This window comes from Colossoma macropomum, unplaced genomic scaffold, assembly GCF_904425465.1.
Source record: "Colossoma macropomum unplaced genomic scaffold, Colossoma_macropomum, whole genome shotgun sequence".
Classification (NCBI taxonomy): Eukaryota; Metazoa; Chordata; class Actinopteri; order Characiformes; family Serrasalmidae; genus Colossoma; species Colossoma macropomum.
The window spans coordinates 12,439,035-12,461,703 of NW_023494806.1; the positions used below are offsets into that span (position 1 = coordinate 12,439,035).

Below are 22,669 nucleotides of genomic sequence, written 5' to 3' on the forward strand. Positions count from 1 at the left end.
CGTGAGCTGAGCAGGTGAGGATGGCGGCTCACCTTCCCTGGGAACGGGGCAGCCAGGCGGCCTTATCGCAGTGCTGACCTCTGACCCCACAACTCCTCACACTGAAAGCGATGCCTTCACAAGCACTGGATTGTAAATAGTGTGAGTCAGAGTGAGACTGGAGGATGAAAACCTGAAATAAAGCTGATTTGCACAATGTTAGAAGTAAAGCAGGGGACAAAAAAAGCACTTTAAAAAAAAAAAATAAAGGTGCCAAAAAGGGTTTAGAAGAAGAACTATTTTACATTCCCTAAAGAACCTTTTATTAAAATGGCTCTCTATTAGACGGAATAATATACGAACTTTAAAAGAAAGTTTTATTAATTTATTTAATAAAAGTCATGAACACACTGTAAAAGTTCTAAACATACTGAAGGTTTTTTTCTAGAACTGCATGTCCAAGGCAAGAACTGAATGTAGACTAAGTTAAAAAAAAAAAAAAATGGTGTAATGCCATAAGCTTAAAAAAGTATTTATTCCATAACAGCCATGTTTCTTGCAGATCATCATGAAAAAGAAGAACAAATAAATCAGGTGGGACAAATATTCCAAAGCTGAAAGCCCAACAGACTGAAAACACAACTTTGTCAAAGGCTGACAATCATCTAACAGTTCAGAATGACTTGCATTACATTTAAAGACAGAAATAATGACGGTGCAACAGTAGAAAACTCACAAAATAACATCAAACAAGATGAATAAATCATTTACCAATAAATCCTACACCCATTCAAAGTGATTCTGACTTCTCAATATAAATGTAGAAATCACTTGATTAAAAAATAGCAACTGTTAAAATGATCCATAATTTACATATCAAATGTAGGCCTGTATTTTGATTTGGTTTAAGGCTGCACTTCTCACACACATATGGCTTAGTAGTCTATGCTAGAAAAAAAAGCAAGTTTAAAAAAACTGAACTAAAGAAGGGAAGATGAACTTAATTTGTCTTGTTTATTCCTAAGGCAACACTATTCAAATTCCAAGGTTTTCGCTTCTCCAATTGAGCTGTAATAAGCAACATCTTGCAATTAAAGTTAAATAAATTGTGAATATTTTTAGGTCTACTAGGCTTTTAAGACTTTAAACTTCAAGTCCGCGGTAAAAACAGTTCTAAGCAAAAAAGCCTAAAAGCATCTGATGTTCCTGAATATGGATATATTTAGTGCACTTCTCAAATATCCTCACATCACTCATTTATTTTGGTTAAAACTACATGTAAAATATGCAAATCACGCTTGCAAATATTGAAATAGCCTTCAAAGATCTAGAATTTGTCAGAGTATGGGGAGATTATATTTTGAGTTATGTGCTGATGCGTTTGAGCGACGTATCTCTATGCCTTGACTAATTCCACATTGTCCTGAAGACAAAGTCTTTTGTTTATTCCAAGAAAGTGACATAACATGAGCTTTAGGGAGAGCAGAGGATGTTAAAGATGTGAGATTTAACAGGCGTGAGCACTGAAAAAAGGGAGGATACATTGTGCAAACATCTAAAGGAATCCTTTTATGCTTTGGATATTAACCCTCCCAATCCTGACGTGCAGGAAGGACACGACTGATATTCTGACACTGCTGAATTAAATTATCTTCTCTGTTCAAAGGCGCTACCCTAAAACTCACTCTTGCTATGTGGCTTTAAGTGATTTAAAAGCAGTAAAGACTTCTGTAAATCTATAGTATGATGTCTTCCGTGGCTTTCGTGACATCCTTCCAGATGCGCTGTTCAAATCGGAATTCCGGGGATGCTAATACGATTATAAATCAACTACTCAAATTATTACTTGCTGTGAGGAAAGATCTGTGTCAAATATGTACTTTCATGAGCAAAATCATTGAGTATTGCGAGTTCTATTAGGGTCATGGCGTTCAACAAATCCGAGAATTGGCCACAAGTCTGGAATTTGAAGTATGAAAACGGCCAAAGCACAGCAGCACTTCAAATACATATTTAACCCAGGTCAAGGCAAGAGCGTGAAAAAAGCTGAAAAGGAAAAGGTAGAGCTCTTTGAGGGCTGCAAGTGGGCTCTAGGACCTGGGGGACAATAGTATGTGTATGAGCGTGTATGTGTTTCCCAGGCATTAGCTCAGTTCAGAGCCATGTCAGGACAATTAGAGGTGCACCGCGAGGCGCAGTGCGGAGCCGCCTGTCATCCTTAATCTGGCCACCGATGGGCCGCCACAAAATCCACACAGCAGCCCAGGGGAGGCACAAGCAGTGGAGCCATATTGCTTTGACAGTTGCGCTCATCTAGAAGTAATGCAAAACGCTATTCTGATGTATACATGCCGACCCTGCACTCCAAAACATAAGTGTTGGGAGGAGGGCCTGAAGGAGGGTTATTTTTCATTAAGAGCAAGAAAGGAAACTGATAGAGGGTTGAGGAAGAAGGTTCTGGATGTTCTTGAACATCCCTGAATGTTCTACAAATCTTCATGCTTGGTTCGGTTGGAGCCGCGTGTGGTTACTGTGGTGGAGGGCTCTTCTTCATCCACGTCCTCCTCCATCTGCTGCTCCAGGTGTTTGTCGAAGAACTTGAAGATGGAGTGGAAGCTTTTCCATGAAGTTAGCTCATGCCTCTCAGTGCCTGTTAATGTGTACATAGAGAAAAAGGACATATTAAATGTATAAACATAATAAAGATACTAAGAAGATATTGAGCAAAAGAGAAAATGAAGACGCATTCTATGTTAGAGGTGAACTAAACGGCAAGGCAATGTCTAAGCAACACCATGGAGAAAAGTACCATCGTAACCTTTCAGATGAAGTGAATTTTTGTTAGGAGGACGGTTGAGGTGCAATCATCTTTGCACTGTGTCAAAAAAGCTATAGAACCATGGGATATAATCTGAATCTATGCAGGTGAAACAGATTTATCAGATTTTGGTGCCAAGGTCTGGAGTACCACAAACGAACTCGCGCCATATCGTGTTCCGTATATTCCCTTACTGGCTTTTTCATTTATTGAGACGTATGCAAAGTGATGAACAATGGAACCACTGACCACCACCGGTGGAAGATTGAGTGTTCTCTCTGGTGACTAAAGCCCAGCTATCAGTTCATCCGCGGAAAGGCTCGGTTTCTGCCTCTCGCGGCAGGTTAAAGAATTCCCATGTTCGGGTCACTGGGCTCCGGAGGAGTGACATGTACACCTCAAGTCCCCGTCGTACCTTTTCAAAGTCCTCATCAAACCTTTTCGAAGTCCTTAAGGCACCTCTCCACAGCAAGAGCGACAGCGACCCCAGTACTTAAATGCTGTAATTTGTCATTTTATTGTGTTATCTGTCAGCACGTTATCTTCTCTGCAAGCGCTCTCCATGTACTGTATTGGAACGGCACTTGTCCGCACCCGGTTATTGAGTACAGTTAAAAATTTTACAGTGCCACTGATTTCTCTCATTGCAATACTGGCTTTGTCTGCAAGCACTCTCTGTGTGGTACAAAGAGGATCAGCTCAATACATCTTTTTTGTTGTTCTTTTCTTTTTCCTCTGCATTGCGACTGGATTGCAAGGGCCTGCCCGCAGGGATACAATTAAAAAGCACCTTTAAGGCCCATGCCAAAAGAGCTCTCAAATGGCAACCATGCTGACCTCCATGTTTATTAGACTGACCTTTGTCTGGCCAGTATTGATAAAGATAGCTGTGCTGAGATGGCTAAGGTGTGCGTGTGTGAGTGTGCATCAATGGGTTTTTCGAGCTTGGCGAGTGATCAGCGCCTCAGGTCAAGTTTACCAAGCTGGCAATCAGCGAGTCAATAACTCCTGCCCAAACAATCTCTTTACCTGTGTAGGTCCTGGCACAACACAGCACTGGAGAAGAAGACATCGCCTCCATGGCTCTTATTTATAATTTATATCCAATTTAAAGCACACAGCCTCCAATTGTTCTCCCTTTTCCTCCAACTAGCTCTTTATTCCCCTCCTCCCTCCTCACTCTTTCTCTCTTTTCTTCTTCAGGAGTGATCAATGGCCGAGGCTTATTTTTTGTTACCTTGAACCAGCGGTGAACTCCAGAGCGGCAAAAGCCTCTCACACTGATGCTGGCTACAGGGTCAGCAACAGTGCGTCTCCAAGCAGATATGCAAATGGCACAGGGCCCTGCGGCGACCCCTGTAGGAGCTCCGCCCCCGCCGGCCACATCAACCTCTGACGAGCGCTCGCCAGCACGCTTTACTAATAGGCTTTTATTACACCACCACGCCATCTACTAATTGCCAAGATGTGTCGAATGTAATCAATAGTGTATGTGTGGGTTACACTTGATCATAGAGTGAGAATGGAGAAGGACAGTCATGTGCAGTCAGGCCTCAAATTCAATTAATGCCCTTAAGATGTGCCCGCGGATTACATGTCTTTTCTCTGCGCAATGACTGGTCTGCCTCTTAAAGAGGAAGAAATGACAGTCACTCTTTCTCTCTCTCTCTCTCTCTCTCTCTCTCTCTCTCTCTCTCTCTCTCTCTTTTTCAGGGATTCTGTTTTCCAGGAGGGATTTTTCATAAGCTGTTGGCTGTCAGAGGGATATAGCTGATAAATTTCAGCCTCATAAAAGTAGTATTAATGTCAAATTAAAAAATCATTACGACATTACTGGGAGGATTATTAAACTATCAGTAAAGCTCATCTACACAATCAGTAAAATGGAAAAAGTCAAATTAAACATTTTATCTAATTATTAAGGTTATGCTCTGTTTGTTAATTTAATAAAGTGTGCTGTATTTACACAGTTTTATTAATGTTTAGAATTTGCAGCACTTGCATGTTAAATCTATTTTTGCAGCAAAGACAGAATAATATGTTTTACTAAAGGTCTGTAAACACATGGCTGAATAATAACTGCTAAGTGATGTGCACCACGTTTAGTACCACAGCAATTTATTTTCTTGTTCATATTATTTAATCAAATTGTACAGGGAGAATACAAAATTAGGGAAAAATGCAAATGTACTTGAAATATACTTTAGATTTTTCCCTTTACCTGTAACTAAAGTAAATGTATTACATCAATATCTGTAATGCATATTAAAATATATATTCTATAAACTGCATTAAAATGAATCAAAATAAAATTTCTTGTACATTTTTTTTTCAATTGGCCATCAAACTTATATAAATATATTCAATATTATTTACAGAAAGGTTTTCAATTAAAGTTTTAAATATCCAACTAAAGTTTTTTTTTATTTTTTGCATTATATTGCATTGAAACTGTGTGAAATGTTTTGATTAAATGAAATTTTAAATGAAAGCAATATTTCATGTAGTTACATTAAGTTATCTTATTAAGTATAGCATCTATAACCTCCAGATAAATTATACATATGCAAACAGCTTGCATATACAATAAAGGGAAAACTGCCCTCTTTGTCAGTAAACCAGAGTGTTGAACTGAAAACTCTCTGTGTGCTCTCTAATAGAACAGAACAGATCGGACCACTGTGTTTGTAATGTTCATTGTGCGCTCTATAAGTCACTATTTTAAGATTTTTCTTTCAGACACAAGGAGATCTCATTTATAGAGCATTCTGATGCTAAATGCCCAACCGGATTCTTTTCAGGATAATTGACTACCTCTTTGATCTCTTTGGGACAAACCGTCTTTTTAAAAACACACAAACACAAAGTTATAACCCCATAAACCCACTAAGTCACAAACAGTAATCCTGGCTGCCTGTGAAAGCATCAAAGAACAAGTATGGAGTGAATCAGCAGTTGCAGCACCACTGCACGTATTACTCCAAGCCAGAGAGGAAAAAAGAAAAATATCAAAGTGTGCTGATTGTAATTAGCCTCCATCTGTAGCATGCCATTCAAACCTGTCTCTTAATTGATTGAACACGACTGGCATACTTCATTTAATTTTCAAAATTGTTTGCTCTTATTAGGGGGGCATTTTGATATGTCCTAATTACACTGTTGTGGGAAAATAATGGTATCTTAGATTCCAGTAATTATGAAATAAATATAGAAATAAATACGTAAATAAATAAACAAATAAATCAAGTGTCTTGGGTATTTCAATTTATGTTTAGCATCACAATGAATGTTCAATTGTATGCTGTTATCAGCAAATCACACAAATCTAGAAACTATAAATATGTACTCACATTAATCTGAATGAAAATAAAGTCTAGATAAAAACACGCTGAAATTATAATATATGCCATTACATTTATAAATGTATAACCCATAACATACTCTAAAAGTAGCTGACACTGTAAGTGAAGGGAAACTAGCGCTAGCCAGACATTGTAACTTGTTTGCTATGTGTGTCCCTGTTGGCATCCAAGTTGGATCTCCAACCTGGTCACTCCATGATTTTGTTTGTTTGATGCCCTGGTGGTTTGGCAGTCTCACTGTGCATGCCTGACCAAAGGAAAGGAGATCTGAGTGTGTTCAGCTGGGGACCTACAAGACCAGTCGAGGTGCCAATGTTCTTATGCACTGCACTAACACGTCTCTCAGTAACAGGGAATGTAAAGCCATAAGCCATAATTCATAAGACGGCTAATCAAATCTATATTTACTCATATAAGCTCCAGCCCTCCTCCCTTTGAAAAACATGCAGCATCACACTTCATGCCCAATGCCAGAAGCACACTTTACAGTTATTACTGTTGTGGCAAAAGCATGCCTTGTTTGTACTGGGTGTAATTAAATTAATGTATTAAAAAAACACGCACTCACACTTGTGGATACAAAGGGGGAAAACCCATAAATGCACGCACCTACAATTTCATCAAAAAGTCACACCGCTCTAATGCAATTCGCTGTCAACACTTGCCCATGTAAGGGATGGTGTCTGCCGATATTTTCCCCCCTCTCTGCCTCTTTTAATTACTTTACTTATTATTGTCGTTGGAGCAAACAGAGGCAGAACTCATTACACAACCATAAATGAGAAAAGCTGAACGAGTGGCTTCAGGGCCTGCTGAGAGGACTTGCAATTCACTTTACTAAGAGAGAGAGAGAGAGAGACACATATTGAAGTTATCACTACTCTCTTCTCACATTATTTAAATTGTTGAGTTTTGAACTGAGCAGGGATTGAATATGCGGTCCACTGCACGTTCCCACAGAGCTTCCCTGAACCGGCCCGTACTGGCAACCACACGTGTTCCTTTCATTTGCGAGACATTTCTTGTAATAAAGAAGGCAACTTTATAGAGCTGGAATGGAGTCTTTACAAGACAACCATAGAGCAATGACCAGTACACACTGTCCAATAGGACATCATGGATTGCTTTAGGTAAAATTATACCCCATGGCTTTGCTGATGGTTTATTTAGTTGCATCATAGTAAGTCTTCAAAAAAGAGACTGGATGGTCTGGTGCCAAACAACAACTAGACATTAACATTAGCCCTTAGGAAGTAAACCTGTCAGGTCTGCCCAAAATGTGGTCTGTCGGTCAAAGTTGGCCCAGGAGAATGTTTGATCTGGCCTGTCAAAAATTACCATAATCCTACTGTCCTACCCAACGAGAGAACAGATTTTTATGCTATTACAAGTCTTACTTTCATTTTAAAACAGTATTTTTAAGTAGTAAGAAAACATAGTCTAATGTTATAAAATACCTTTTATTAAAACTTGATTTGAAACCTACCTATGTACCTTTTTTTTGCATATTCATTTTTCTCTTTGGCCTGCTATCCATGACAAACACTGTACTTTGGTCCCAACACAAAAGGTTTAGGAATCCCTTGTCTATGTCGACTCTGTGGGTGTTAAACTGCATGGTACAGTCATATACAACAGTTTGAGAACCCCCCAGTCCAATTATATTTGCTTGATTTTCTAAGCAAAAGTAAGTTACCACATCCTGTATGGGGAAACCAAATTAAACATGACATTTTTCTGCAAAATTTGGTGCACAATTTCTACATTTTTGCTATGTTTAACATGTAATTTGATCAGGGGTGCTCATACTTTTGCACAGACTTATTCAACCCCTTATTGCACTTATTCAATCCCTTATCCGGTTACATACCTAATTCCACACATCCACACAGAGAACAAGCAACAGAACCGCATCCCTGACAATGCAGCAAAATTACTGAAGATTTCAAGGCTAATTTGAGGTCTAATTTGTTGGCAAGTCAAACAGCCTCGGTCCACATTAGCATGATTAAGTTAGCTCTGTTCAAATGACTGCGTATCTCAGAGATAACTTGGGGAGGAGCGGGCAGAAAAGCAAACGAGAGTGACGGGGAAGCCCGGAGAGCAAACAGCTCCTAAGCTCCTCTGGCTAATCATCAGCGTGCTAACATATTCATGAAGTAGACAAGGCAGACTGACGCTAGCGCTAGCTTTTCACAGCACAACTGATGATTAGACAGCTAGTCCGCTGAGATTCAGGTGAGACACAAGACATAGAGAGTGCTTTGGTGCCTGAGAGGCTAATACACACCTTCACATGGGTGTGCACAACACACACACATGCACACACACTTCCATCCACTGAGAGCAAGCTGGCAACAATTAAAAAGCCCAGCTGCTTGTCTAGCACTAGCAGCTCTTTAGGACATGACTGTCACTCCCTGAAGCTATCAGGTAAACAGAAAGGGATGAATCTTTGAATGAAAGGAGGAAGAATCGCATGGCAACAAATGAACTGAGGCTTAACGTCAGTCTCTGTGTACAATGCGACTCAGACATAGGCCTATGAGAAAGCTAATTCACACAAGCTTAGCCTAGCATAATAGGACGTGACAGGAGCGTACAATGACATGCAGCGGATCAATTGAAAAAATTGCACATGCAGTGGCAGATCTTATTTTAGGACGCTGTCACCGGAGACAAAAGCATAAAAGCCTCCACAAAATTTCCGATTTTATTTACTGCTAAGTGTTTACTGACGAAGTAACGTCATACTTAGCACTTGTTTATATAGCGCTTATCATGCATTGTGCTTAAAGAGCTGTAATAGCACATGGTATTCTATACTACTCTTTGATCACCGCACCTCAATGGTCTAGGCATGCAGTATAAGATAACAACTACTATTACGTACACTGAAGGCTATAGAAGGAAGCAGCCATTGTCTGGCCTCTTCAGATAAGCCTATAGATAAACAGATGCCATAAGGCAAAACATCACGGAATACGCAACACAGCTTCCTTCTCTTGCAGATTTGATCTACAATGTGTATCTCAAACAGTTTGGCTGAGGTATGACGAGTTAACTCTGAGCTGATGGTGGATAGCTTCTAAAACCAGCCTATTCTATTAAGAAGCACTCTAAAAACCTCCAGGGGGAGAGAAGTTCTAAACTATGGCACTTAATTACTACAGAGCACTCCTCATAATAAGTGAAGAAACACACAGCACATAGAAGTGCCCTGCATCTTCTATGAATCCATCAGAGCTCAGCTTACAGCAAAAGTCCTTGTGCTTCATGTAGGGCAGTGCAAACCCCATAAAATCATAGACCTTGATAACTCACAGACAATGTGGTGTGAGTGTGAGAGTGCAGAGGCACAAGACGAATCAATAGCCGCTCAATACATAAATAAGGGCATGGGGCTGAGTGTGTTTACAAAGGGAGCAGCAGGAGTCAAGAACAGGAGCGAGCTCTCTAGTCTTTGAGCCATGGCACATGTGTCATCCATATTGACAGTGTGTAAACTAGAGCGAGGAGGATCAGTCTTTGGCTTGGCCGAGATGTGTGTCCACAAGTCTCACAGGAACACAGAGTGAGGCTCAGAGCAGGGGAAAAAAAAACAAAAAAAAAACACGTGCACACTGGGTGAATCAGTTCACAGATTCTATGCATAACTGAGACACTGCACTGTACTTTAAAGTTTGAGTGATTGATGGGTATGTGCAGGGTGATGCAACAAGGTGTAAATCAGAAACCAATGTCAATCACACTATTAACAATAACTCAAGCGAAACAAGCACTTGCAGTCCAAAATAATGTACCATTACATAAGAGAGACCTTTAAAATGGCCTGGAAGACAAATTCTACTGTAATCATAGTCATGCCTAATCACCTTGCTTTCCAGAAGACACTGTTAATTGCCAAACACTGCAAAGACGGGCTCATTTGATGATATTTATACACTATGGATAAGGGCTGACCAACATGTTGTCTGTTAACCCTTACGGCCAAAACAAAACATGGCTATTTTATCACCTCTTTTACATTAATAATGCTGTATCAGAATTCTGTTGCTGTGTGTATTTGATAACTGAACAACGTTATGTAAGAAAGCCAAAGATTTTGAGAATTTTACTCCAATATTTTGAACAAGAAAACACATGAACAGGAATATAAGTCACACATAAGTCACACTTTGTCATTACTCTGATTAAACAAAATAATACTAAGTGCTTACTCATCTGAATTGTGCTCTGGGTAAGCTTGTGCAGTGCAACAAGGAAGGAAGCCTCATGCATATTTAATATAGTGACAGAAAACACATTAGCACATAGAAAGCTCCGGTTCTACACACTGAAATTGATAAAATGACTTTACTGTTGATAACAAGGATGTGCACGCTGTGTAACTTCCTCTGGCGGCCTAGTACCGGGCTTGTCGGGTTTGTTTGCTTAACTGTTATTGGCTTTGGTAATATGGATATCAAAAAAAGTTGTAATATGCAAATGAGCCTTTTAACTAATCACAATTATGCATTATGTAGCGATATACAATCACAATTGTTCACATTTCGTTTAAATCATCGAAGCTCTAGGATGAATCATGTTCAACGTCATCACTATTCACTAACACATGCTCCCACACTCAAGACTAAAATTGTTCACAAACTTCAGCTGTAAAGAGCCCTCCATGATTCTCAGGTGAAGAACGTTCTGTCCACTCCCCAGCCTGAGAGTGTCTCAAGTACGGCAATGGTGGTCCAGGTGCACTGCCATTTGCAATTAGGGGTCATCCTCAGAATGGCCCCATGTATGGCGAGAGGCAGACATGACGGCGTTAGCGTTAGCGGCTAATGCATGGGGTTACACTACACTTGGGCCAGGCAAGCGGGCTGACCTTGCTAGCCTCACATTAGCTCTGCTATCTTGGGGGAGGGTGGTAGCAGAGATAGGCCTGGAGTGGGCAGCGGGGGCGGGGCGGAGCAGAAATAGATCACTTAGGGGAACAAAGTGTAATTAATGGGTGGATGGAGATAAGAGGGTCCTGGCTGCTATCTGGGAATGTGCTAATGGGGTTCACACACACTCAGCACGACCAGGGGACGAACCTTTACAGAGTGTGTGCTAATGTGTGCATGCATGGAGACAGAACGTATGTACGTATGTGACCTGTGTATGAGAGGGAATACCTGAACTGAGTACATGGTACAACTGAGTTTGCCATTCTTATGTTGCTGGGATGTTTATGGTGTTGATGGTGTTCACATTATGTGTGGGCTAGAATCTGCATTATCAACACTGAACAACAGTACAAACACAAATAAAAATGAACACAAACCTCTGTCTAATAGAGCTTTCTTCTAAAATGATCTTGCCTCCAATCTAAGCAAAAAAAAAAAAAAGCCTGATTCATTCAGCTTTCTACATTCTTGATTAAATAATCACTGCTTAACAAGAGTCAGATTTATGGTTACTCTTTGGTAACAGTGGACAATAAAATGATATGTTATTGTTATTATGGAAAGTTCTGTCACATTATGCTTTTCTGGGTATATTATGACATCATCAAGTGCACTGAAAAACTGTATGCATCATAAAAAAGATTTAGACCAACTATAAAGAGCCTGTACAACCAACAACCAGTGTACAGTAACTGCACTCACTGTATCTGTTTATATGCCAGCCCACTGTCCCATTTTTACCTCACCAATTGTTTGATTTTGACCTTTCGTTTTGTCTTAGATACTTTATCTTTCAAAATGTTAAATAAAAAAGTAATATGTTGAATAAAAGATGTTTAATTAATGTTTTGGCAGTCTATTTTTTAAATGTGTAGCACTTCTGTTTCACTGGTATATTTTGTCAGGCCAAACTTGTTCATAAATCTCAGAAAAACTCAGTATTTTGATGCACATAGTGCAAAGTACTGTGATTTTACTTTTTAGAAATATTGCCCACCCTTATTCTTTAGCAGGGCTAGTACTGGTTTCTGTGAACTAGCCTGGAGACCCCCAGTCAACACCACGAAAAGGAAAAAAGGAAACAATCAGAACACCCTGTTACAGGTTCTTCTCTTCTTCACTGTACACCCTCAACCACATCGCCAGACACACACGTTCACACACATTCTACCCTCACATCAAACCCATGAGTGATGTTATTACACTTGGCTCTGTGGCAGGGCTTCAAATGAAAGGGACGTTGTTGTTTACTCAGCAGAGGGCCAGAGGAAGCGCGGCGGTCAGCTGGAGGTCAGGCCGCGGTGACGGAGAGGACACTAATTGACAGGAACTTCCGAACGACCTCCTGTCTGCGCGCCTCCCTGCGTCAGGGTCCCGGCCAGGAGCCGGCTGGGGAGCCTCAATGACGGGGCCCGGCCCCTCTGTACTGGGAGGTTGTTTAAGTTGGATTTCCCCTGTTTGTTTCAGGACAGACAGTGGAAGGAGGACACAAGGGCAAAGGTACGGGATTCCCCCGGCCTACAGGCAATGAGGAATTGATGGGGCGAGGCAGACGTCAACGCTGATAAGACAGAATTGTTAATTTGGGTTTGTGATAACAAATTAGGCTTTAAATCATACAGGCTTGTACAGTTCAGGAAAGATTTTACTGACTGAAAACACCTATAATGCAACTATAGCAACTATAACAGTTGTATAATAACATATTTCTGCAACCCCCCTAGTGGCCATTCTGCTGGCATATTGGAAATTAAATCAGATATTTTTAATTCATCTAATCAAATTCTATATCCCCTATATTCTACATTCTATATAGATTAACTAAGACACTGATTTCTTTCTGTTGGTGAAATATTGCGTTGAGCTGCTAGTGAACAACGAGAGCTTAAAAATGAGGGGTAAGAAGCCCCTACTGTAAAAAAATCATACTGCTCCACAAAGATGGCCGAACCAAAATAAATTGGGCAGCACCACTGCAACTTTCTTCAGATAATATCAAAAAACAAAATACCTTTAAAAACGTTAACTTGCTTGCTCAACTAATAAGACAAATATAGTTTGCTTCCATACCTGTATATCATACCCATTTCCATCAACATTATTGCACAGTTCAACCTTCAAAATGGACAGAAATTGTATTTTATGGCTAATGTGAAAAGAGGTTAATTACAAGCAGATTGTTAAAAAGATAAATATCTTATAAAGTTATAAATACAAACATTATAAATTATACAAAATATTAAATGTACTTGTTTTTCTATACTGTGGTTCTGGTTGTTTGTCTATGACCTCAGTTTGACCCCAAAAAAGTCCAGCTGTGCTATGATAGCAGCGCGGAGCAAGGATGAGACTGCAATTCGTCAGGAGCTGGAGTGAGAGAGCAGAGAGAGAGATGGAGAGTGGAGCTGAGAGCAAGTATCTTCAAAGGAGACAAAAGAAAACCCTCTGCAGTCCAAACCTTCACTTTGGCCTTGGACTGTCTGGACAGCACAACTAGAAGGAGTGATGCTGAGAGAGAAAGAGAGAAAAAGAAGAAAAGATAGTTTTAAATAGCAAATTGGAGGAAAACAATCTATCCAAAAGGTCTTACTATCACTCTTCCATCTTGTGCAAAGAAATTCCTTGTCAAGTGTAACTGATGGCATTCTGCACAACATGCACAAATGCACAATGATAAAAAAGACACCACAGAAAAAGCTAAATAAAAACAAATCATACAGCTGAAACTAGCAGTTGCAAAAACCTTGTTGATTGTAAGTTGAGACTCTTGAGTTGAGACCCACTATGTGAGTGTGAATACGCACAGGCATGCTGACTTAAAAAACAATCCAGAAAGAAGCTAAACAAAAAAAAAGAAAACGAAAAAAACAGAATGATTCATACAGTAAAAGCAGCCAAAACTAACGGTTGCAGAAACTAGCGGACAGGTGGCCAGCTTCCGATCAATGCTAGAAACTTAGTCAAACATAACGAGCAAGGGGCGAAAGTTCACCGCAAACAGCCCACCCAAACAAAGACAAGCAAACAAACAAACAACAAAAGCTGGCATCTGAAAGCGTCTCATTTGAAGCATAAACAAAGCGTAGGAAGAGTTAACCTTCTGATAGGCCGCCTCAACCCCCAGCGTTATGCATTTTTCATGCCATGCGAGTCGGAGACAGAATAATTATCTCTCTATCTCTCTGCAGATGAGTAAAGAGGGCTGCAGCCGCTAACCTGTCTCTGCTCTCTACACTCGTTTACCTCCACCAGGATGAACGGAGATGTGGAAACGGGAAAGGGGGGGAAAGAGTGTGAATGCACGGAGCAAGGCTAATTTAGTGGAGTGACTTCCACAGCAAGGTCGCCTGTCTTTATGCTTCAGTTCCATGGCCACACTGACCTCAAAAAGAGGCACAATCTGTCCTTGCTAGGGGCAAAAATACACACATACACACACACAGAGACACACAAATGCGCACACCACCTTGACCGATTCCACAGACCTTTATCTGACAATGTGGCTGACATCCGACACCTACACACACACCCACATCCATGTAGGACACACAGATGTACCAACTCACCATGACCATGGAGCCAGGTACAATTAATCAAAATTATATCAGGGATCTAGAGCTGAGCTAGGACAAGACTACAAGGATAGTATGTGTGTGAGTGAGGGGTCAAAAGACTCTCTCAATCCTGCTCTATTGACTGCAGAGGTGAGAGCCAGTGAGAGGAGCGGCAAATAGAATAAAATGATCAATACATTCTCACCTGTCAGGAGGGAGGAGAGTGCTTAAAGAAGAGCAAACTTTCACCCCGCAGCATATCATATTGATCAAACGATGTAAAGCCAAGAGCTTTCACTGCTGCCGACCTATATGAAACACGACTCAAAGATAACATTGTCTGAAGAGATCAGAACGGGTGCAAAGGTGTCTCTGATAGTGAGCGAGCGAGTGAGTGTGTGTGAGGGTGCATGTGAAAGATTAAGACAGAAAATAAAGAGGTTCACTGTTTTAAGTTCAATATGAAAAATAATACAAGACAAACATGATTTACCAATAGCCAGTACTGTGCAAATGTCAAGAAACCATCAGATATTCATAGAATTTTCAGCCAAAATGGCTATTAAGTACAAATCACTCAACAATAAAAAACAGAAAACATATATTTAACATAAATTACAGAAAAGCCTCAACAACTAAATATAATAGTGTACTGTTCAGTACTTAATGCATCCAACTTTTGCCTTTACCACAGCTTCCATTCCATTCAGATTTCACTGTTTTTCAAAGAAATTTGCAGGGACATTTTTCCACACCTCCAAAGGTCAGTCTTAGAAGTTCTCACAATCCAAACAATCCCAAACAATTTAATGGTCTGGACTCTGGGGTGGCCAGTCCACTGTTCTGAGAACACTAGCTTCTTTGTTTTTTTTTGCATCTATTTTCTTTCAGATTCATAGCATTGTCTTCTCACACAAGGATGGACAGAAACACCCGTGGAGTTTATCAGATCTCATAACCAAGATTGTAGCTTGATTTTCTCCTATCTATTTCTCATAGATGAAAGTACTGTTTATCTGATGGGGACAATTTTGGTGGTCTACATGGTCTTGCATGGTTGTTATGAGTCCCATTTTCTCTATTCCTTCTTAATAAAAACAGTTTTGGAAACTGCTGTTATTTCTGCTTATTTTCCTTTGGCTGTCTTGTTCCTTATGCAAGTGGATTTCATATCTACTCTCCACAGAAATATATCTTGAAAAAAGCATACTTTGTGCTTTACGGCTGCTTTGACAAGAAATGAAATAAATATAGGGTGGTCTCTGACTTTTGCACAGTACTGTACAGGCTTTCACCAAAAGTAAACACAGCTGGGCAATGACAGCTTCTATTAAGAAGATGAGTTCCAAACAGGTGCACACGGGAAACATTTCTGTATCCAGTGTCACTACATCAGACAATTTAAGCAGCACTATATTCGAAAAACTCTACATGAACCAAATCAGTTTATTTGTACAGACTTAACAAGCCAAAAAAAATTTGTTAAATATGCATCCAAGTTTGCATGGCTTAGTAAGCAGAATGAATTGTTTTGGCAACCTCTTCACGCCACATTTGATAAACATGGCATGGCAAGTAAGGCTGTCACTATCGATTGTATTAGTAATCGAGTCATCTACTGGTTGTGCTGGCAATTAATCATGTAAGCAGAGTTCAAAAATGGACTTAACTGAACAAAAATATGTCATTGGAAAAATATAAACTAGGTCTTTTTGGAATTTTTGGAATGTTCGGAATCACTTGACACATTAGTAATTGCTGTTATACTAACTTCTACAGTTTTGACTCAAGTATTATAATTCAGACACCAGAAGATGTATCCAATATTATAGTTTTTTTTGGCAATGTCTATAAGGTATTAAATGATGTGATATACATAATATTATATTATAAACCTAAAAAATGATCTTTTTTTAGGTTTGACCAGCATGTTTCAGATATAAGGCATCCTGGACTTTTACTTTATTATAACTTTGTTCTTGATGTTATATAGCTTTTTCAGCTGTTAGGAATCATCTACAGCTCTGTTCATCATTAAGGACATATCTAACATTTCTTAATTTTTTGCAGCTTCTGTCAAATTAGCTGTAAACATTTTGCAAGAACATTTGTAAACATTTATATGTGTAGCTGAAACTGTCTTTATATATGTTTATATGTGCGTCTTTAAATGAGTTTAACTGTGGAATCATGACAGCCCTAATGGAACACGAGATTCACCCTCTGTCTGTGAAGTAATGTATGAGTGGCCCAACTAAAATGAAAAATATAACTTTTATCAAGAAGCATGAGACAGAGAGAGAAAGAAAGAGAGAGAGCAAGAGAGGGTAAAGTGTGGGTAGGTGCAGAAAGATACCCCCATCATAATTTCACTGTGTAAAAGTCCCTCTGCTCTGTTTACTGTGTGTAATTTATGCCTGAGAGTTCAAACACGGCTTTATCTGCACTCAGCTGCTAAGTGATACAATTTCATGTTTTATGGGTGCCGGTGCCCCCTCTCTCCATGCAAAAAGCGACTACTGCAATCCGGCAAGCGCTATGGACTCACTTTCAACTGAAACCCCCCTCACACTAACACAACATCCCCCCCCCCACGTCTCTACCCAAGGCTTAAGTGCCTCGTTAATCCCTCCCTCTCCTCAATAGCACCCACGGCCATCAATCCTTCTCCAAAACGGCCCAATCGGCTCAAGTTTTATTACCGCGCGCCTTTGGTTATTGGGCTGCTGGCGCGGTTTAAATCCTTGTTACTCTCCACGTCATAACTGACGCACTGACCTCTGGAGCCCCAGCAACTCCAAACCAGGCCCCTCGTCTTGGATTGATGTTCTAAAATGTTATGATGGCGCTTTTGCCGCAGCACTGGTTTATAGATGATATATTCCCTCACATGGTTCTACAAGCTGAGGCATTTTGAAACATTGCTCCAAAGGCATTTTAGTAACTTGCCTAAGGGCTAAACCTACACTGGTTTGCAAACATTCTGGAGAAAACTTGATTTTTAACGAAGACACTATATTACAAAATGCTGTGTTTGTTGTTAGAGAAGTCTTTATTTATTACTAGGAAGATAAGATCACATTTCCTTTGTTCATGTGACATTTTCAGTCATTCATGCAGAAAGCCAGACTCACCCATGCTCTGCCCACAAATGTATCCTTTCATAGCTACTGCTGCAGAGAAAATTGGCAGAATGTCCCATTAAACCAAATGTATTTAGAGTTTGTTACATTTGCTACATAATTTACTAGTCCTACGCTACCAAGCTATACTATGATTCTGTAGCTAATTAAAACTACACCAAGTAGTTTGCATTTTAACCATGGTACCATAAGAAAAACTACACCCAATCTATCCTAACAGTGTGACCTTTCACACACATACAAAATAAATATAATTTTGTCCAGCCTTGCGACAGTTGCAACAAAAGGATTCTTATGTGGGCAGAGCATGGACAGATCAATTCCAGGGTTCATAAACTTTTTCTCACAACGATATGCAATGTTTGAGGCTGCCAGATTACAGCCATGAAAAGTTGCCCACATGCTCAATGGTTCTTTGTCTTTGTGTAGAAAGTGATGCATGTTTTGTTGTTAGAAAAGGGACATGACGTATTGTGATTCAACTCAGTAACCTTGCCGTTTTGTCCCTGACCACAGCTACAAGACTCACGACTCGTACAAGAGGTTGATTAATGAAGTGACCAAATATCCTGCCTAAGGGATTCAGAACTACCAAAAACTATGAAATGTTTCCCCCTGCTATTTGGATTTGACACCAGTTTATCAAGGCTTTTAAACACCATGATAGAACTCAAGGTTCAGCTCCAATGTCTGATAACTTTGACAGTGTTTTATTACAAACGAGGTGATATTCCTGTTCTGAGGCCTGTCCTGTGTAAGGGTAACCCTGGTAAATTTTGATAAAAGTTCAACCAGGTATGCCTATCAGTGTCATCCAACCTTTCTTCTATCCTTCATCCTCCGATAACCCCACTCATCTATTCCATTCTTTTTCACTTCATGCATTAATTCAAACTGTGCTCTTCCCACAAACTGTTTGCACTTGCACATATTTCCCCAGCTGTCTCAGAGGGGAGCAGTGATCTCTCTCTTCTATCAGCCTTGTCTTGTGTATTTTTTATCTGATGTGAATGCTTTCCTTCTCCCCTGAGCAGGAGCGAGCATGCCCAGAAGACTGAGAAAGGGTTACGATACTACAACCGGGATCTCTCTCTCTCCTTTTAATCCCCTGCTCTCCCTCCCGCTTGACTCTCTTTTCTTGTTCAAACTGCAACTCTGCACTGAAGGTGCAAAAAAGCCATGCAAAATTTACCACTTTACATCTTCGCTGCTCTGCAAGAATCTGTTTCTGGTGTGGCCAAAGTTTAGCAATATATTTTAATAGATTTCTGAAATGCAAAATGATCTCAACTCGCATCAATGACTAAAACAAAAAAAAAGTTAGAATGCCTAAGAATCGAAGGGCCCTGTCCTAGTCGAATTAACTCAGTAGAAAAAGGCAGTTCATAATTTTCCGCTCTCTTCCATAAGCCCTAATAACAATCAATGGAGAGAAATCATGGCACAATTAGCGAATAACCCTTTCAAACATCCATCAGGATGAAATAGCTCCAAAAACTGTGCTTCACATAATGGCTTTGAGTACTTTTACCTATTGTCTCCTTCTATTATTACTGCTGTCCAATGGCAATACAGTGGAGCGTGCAGGATATCACTCTACTTAGTGAAACACTAGGACAGGTGAGCTTGAGATGATCTTCTGTACTTTTCTTTTTGATTTATAGAGAGCACTTTACCCTCCCTGTCATAACTAAGAGAGAGATGGAGTCATCTAATAGCAGGTGGGAGAAGAATAAAAGCTAAATAAAAGTTTATAAATGTTAGCTCGTAATAGAAAAGTATTGATTTCTTCTGTCTTCTTTATGGAGCTCTGGATTGGGCTTGATGGTAGGAGAAAGACGAGAGTGAATTTTTAGATATAATGGTAGGATGAGGCTTTTATAGGAAAGTGTGTATGTGCGCGTGTGTGTATGGAGCTTTTCCAACTTTGTGCGTACGTAGGATGTGTGAAAGCCTTACAAGAAGAACATTAAAAAATGATCCAGTCAGTGTTGCTCATGTAGAGACTGAGGAAGACAGACATACTCAATAAACAGTCAATGGCTCTAACAATCTTTTATTCATCATCTATCTGCCTGATCTGAATTATAAAGATATATAACTATGTAAAGGTCTAAATTCACTTCAACCACTTTGAAACCAGTGTCAGTAAATTAAACACTGGTGAAAACAATCAGTGAATTTAAAGAGCCTACATACTACTTTTCCAATAAGGTGGGCTGTATATACAATAGTGCGTTTATGTCCTCATTATTATTATTTTTTTTGCAGAATTGAAAATTCCAATTACCCTCTGCGTTGTGTTAAAACTTCATGACGAATGAACCAATATAAATGGTCCAAAATTAGTTGTTACATAAACCATTCTTTAAGTTAAGAACATTTTTTCTCTCTCCTGTAAAGTTACTGTTTTGGAGATACAAAGTTTTGTTCCAACAGTGACAATGTGCCAATGACCTCTGTTCTGCCCTGAATTGCACTTCATTCAAAAAGCAGTCTGAACTGAAAAACTCACTTATAACTTCAACATGAATGGGTGTGGCTAAACAGCGGTTGGCTGAATAGGTGGCTAAATGTAAATGCCTTAGTGTGTGCAATAGCACAAAAACGATTAAATCAAAACTAGCTGTTTTTGTACACAGACTGTACTTTAACAGTGTTGACAGACTACATCAAACTCTTATTTCAAGTGACAAAAATTTGTATACTCATGATAATGGAACCTTTAAAAAAGTATACAACAAAGCGAAGCCATGGTTTCTGAAAAAGAAGTACAATAAAATGGTCAATTCTACAAGCTGATGAGAGACTATGAGTGAAATGTTCATGACCTTCCAATGGGGTTTAGTGCACTTGCTAATTACAGATACTTGGCTGTGCAATGCCAATGTTTGTAAAAGTGAGGGAGGGAGAGGGGAGAGAGAGAGGGAAAGGCAGGGTGGGGGGAGGATTAGCTGGGAGAATATAAATCCACTTAATATCTACTCTGTGTCTGTATTTTTTTGCCGTCGCTCCATGAAAGTGAGCAGGCTTACGATAAACCTAATTTAAATGTTTAAATATTGTTTTTGGCTGCCCGATCTGGCCACATCCGTCTGTCATGTTCTCATGCTGACAAATCTCCCACCAACCGTTCCCAAAGAATGACAGAGAGAGAGAGAGAGAGAGAGAGAGAGAGCGAGACAGAGAGAGAGAGCGCAAACAAGAGAGATGAGGCAGAGAAAAGTAAGCAAAGAACATGATTCTAGCGAGAAGTCTGAAATCTGACAGAGCAACATGTAAACAAAAGAACAACCTGACATGTGCAGGTAACCTGATCGTACACCCTTGCGCGCAACCATGTGCGTGTCCTAGTATGTGGTTTAGCACATGCAAAAGGTGTCTGGGCGTCTGCAGGGTAGCCACAACACGTCGTCTGCCCGAGCTGAAACAGTGGACCCCCTCCCTACTCTGTTTTCAGCAATGGTGGAACTCTAGCTCGTCTGTGTCCCGAGGCCATAAGCGCACAGGTGTTCAGTGAGTGCACCTGTGCACTGACGCATGTGGAAGAGCTGTCAAAAGCGGCCCGACCCAAACTGACCCGAGAGCGGCCCGACCGCACCTGTGCCATTCAAACCCGGCCCATCGTCATGGAGCTGGACAACTCGGGCCGACACAACACAGCCCAACCGTACAGGGTTCTCTAATGTACAGTGGTAGACAAAAGGGCTGAGTAGCAACAAAAGGTGAAAACAGCAGAGGGTATTTTAACAATCTTCACTATTTAAATATCTACTTTTTACACAAGGAGAATTTGAATATCCCAATAAAAAAGCATTTTATATTGTTGTGATTTAAGAAACTGAAAAAATGGAAAGTGTGTGTGAAATAGTATCTTTTTCATTTTGCTTGGTTTCACATTGCAATGCACCAAAATAAATGTGGGTTGTTGACAAAAACACGCTGTTCACATTAGCTGTTGTTAATTTCATTTCAACTTCACAAATATACCTGTTGAAATAATACGTATTATCCTCCTCCTTTTTTCAATTAACATACAGGAATCACAGTCAAAACAATAAAAATACACCTCACCTGATCTCTTCTGATTATCACTGAATGGTCTGAATCTAATCAATCAATTGAATCACTTTGAATTTAATCAGTCAGGTCACTAACACCTGGCAAAAAATACATTCTGCCATCTATGGGCCAATATCAACCCCCTGCTCTGCTTTTACATTATTGTTTTTCTGCTGTTATTAGCAGCTGTTCGAGCTGCAGGAACGATAAGTGTAAGGAGTAAAATGCTAAAACGGCCAGATTATGTACAGTTCAGATGTGCTGCTAGACGAACGGAAAGGCATGCTCTGATGCTGATTTCTCCCATTTGGTTTGGACCACCATAAAAATGTGTTTCCACCAGCAGTAAACTTAACCAGGGGTCACTGGAAGCAGACCGAGACCAGTTATTTTGGCAGACCATGGTTCATTTGTTTAGTGCACGCATGAGTGTTTAAACCTGTCAAAATGGACCAAACTAAAGAAAAACCTTGATTGGTCTGCACCAAACAACGTAAGTGTGAAAGTGCCCTTAGTTATTTACCTTTGCGTTTTAGGCAGAGATGACTTATTGTTGTGAATGGGAAATTAAACATATTTACTGGGCAACTACCCTAAGACGTGATCTGTACCTGACTGTTCAAGTGATTTAATGATTTGTATTTGTTGGTGATAAGTATGTGATTTATTGTACGAATAGAAGACATACAGAATGATAACTAGGGCTCCACTGTACAAATGTGATTTTGCATAGCATCATGTAATAATACATCATTTATTTTTATTCCATTCAGAATTTTTTTTTCCAAACTATACATGCCTCACACAA

The 22,669-nt window shown here is 39.9% G+C and overlaps 1 protein-coding gene across 1 annotated transcript in view; it reads right to left on the reverse strand.

Moving 5' to 3' along the window:
• Window positions 1–351: 351 nt before the first annotated feature.
• Window positions 352–22,669, reverse strand: part of fam172a (family with sequence similarity 172 member A) — a 233,173-nt gene continuing 210,855 nt past the window's right edge. Inside the window, exon 11 of the mRNA XM_036598465.1 lies at window positions 352–2,629. Within this exon, the coding sequence (XP_036454358.1) occupies window positions 2,466–2,629 (164 nt within the window). The 3' untranslated portion in view covers window positions 352–2,465. The remainder of the gene's footprint in view (window positions 2,630–22,669) is intronic.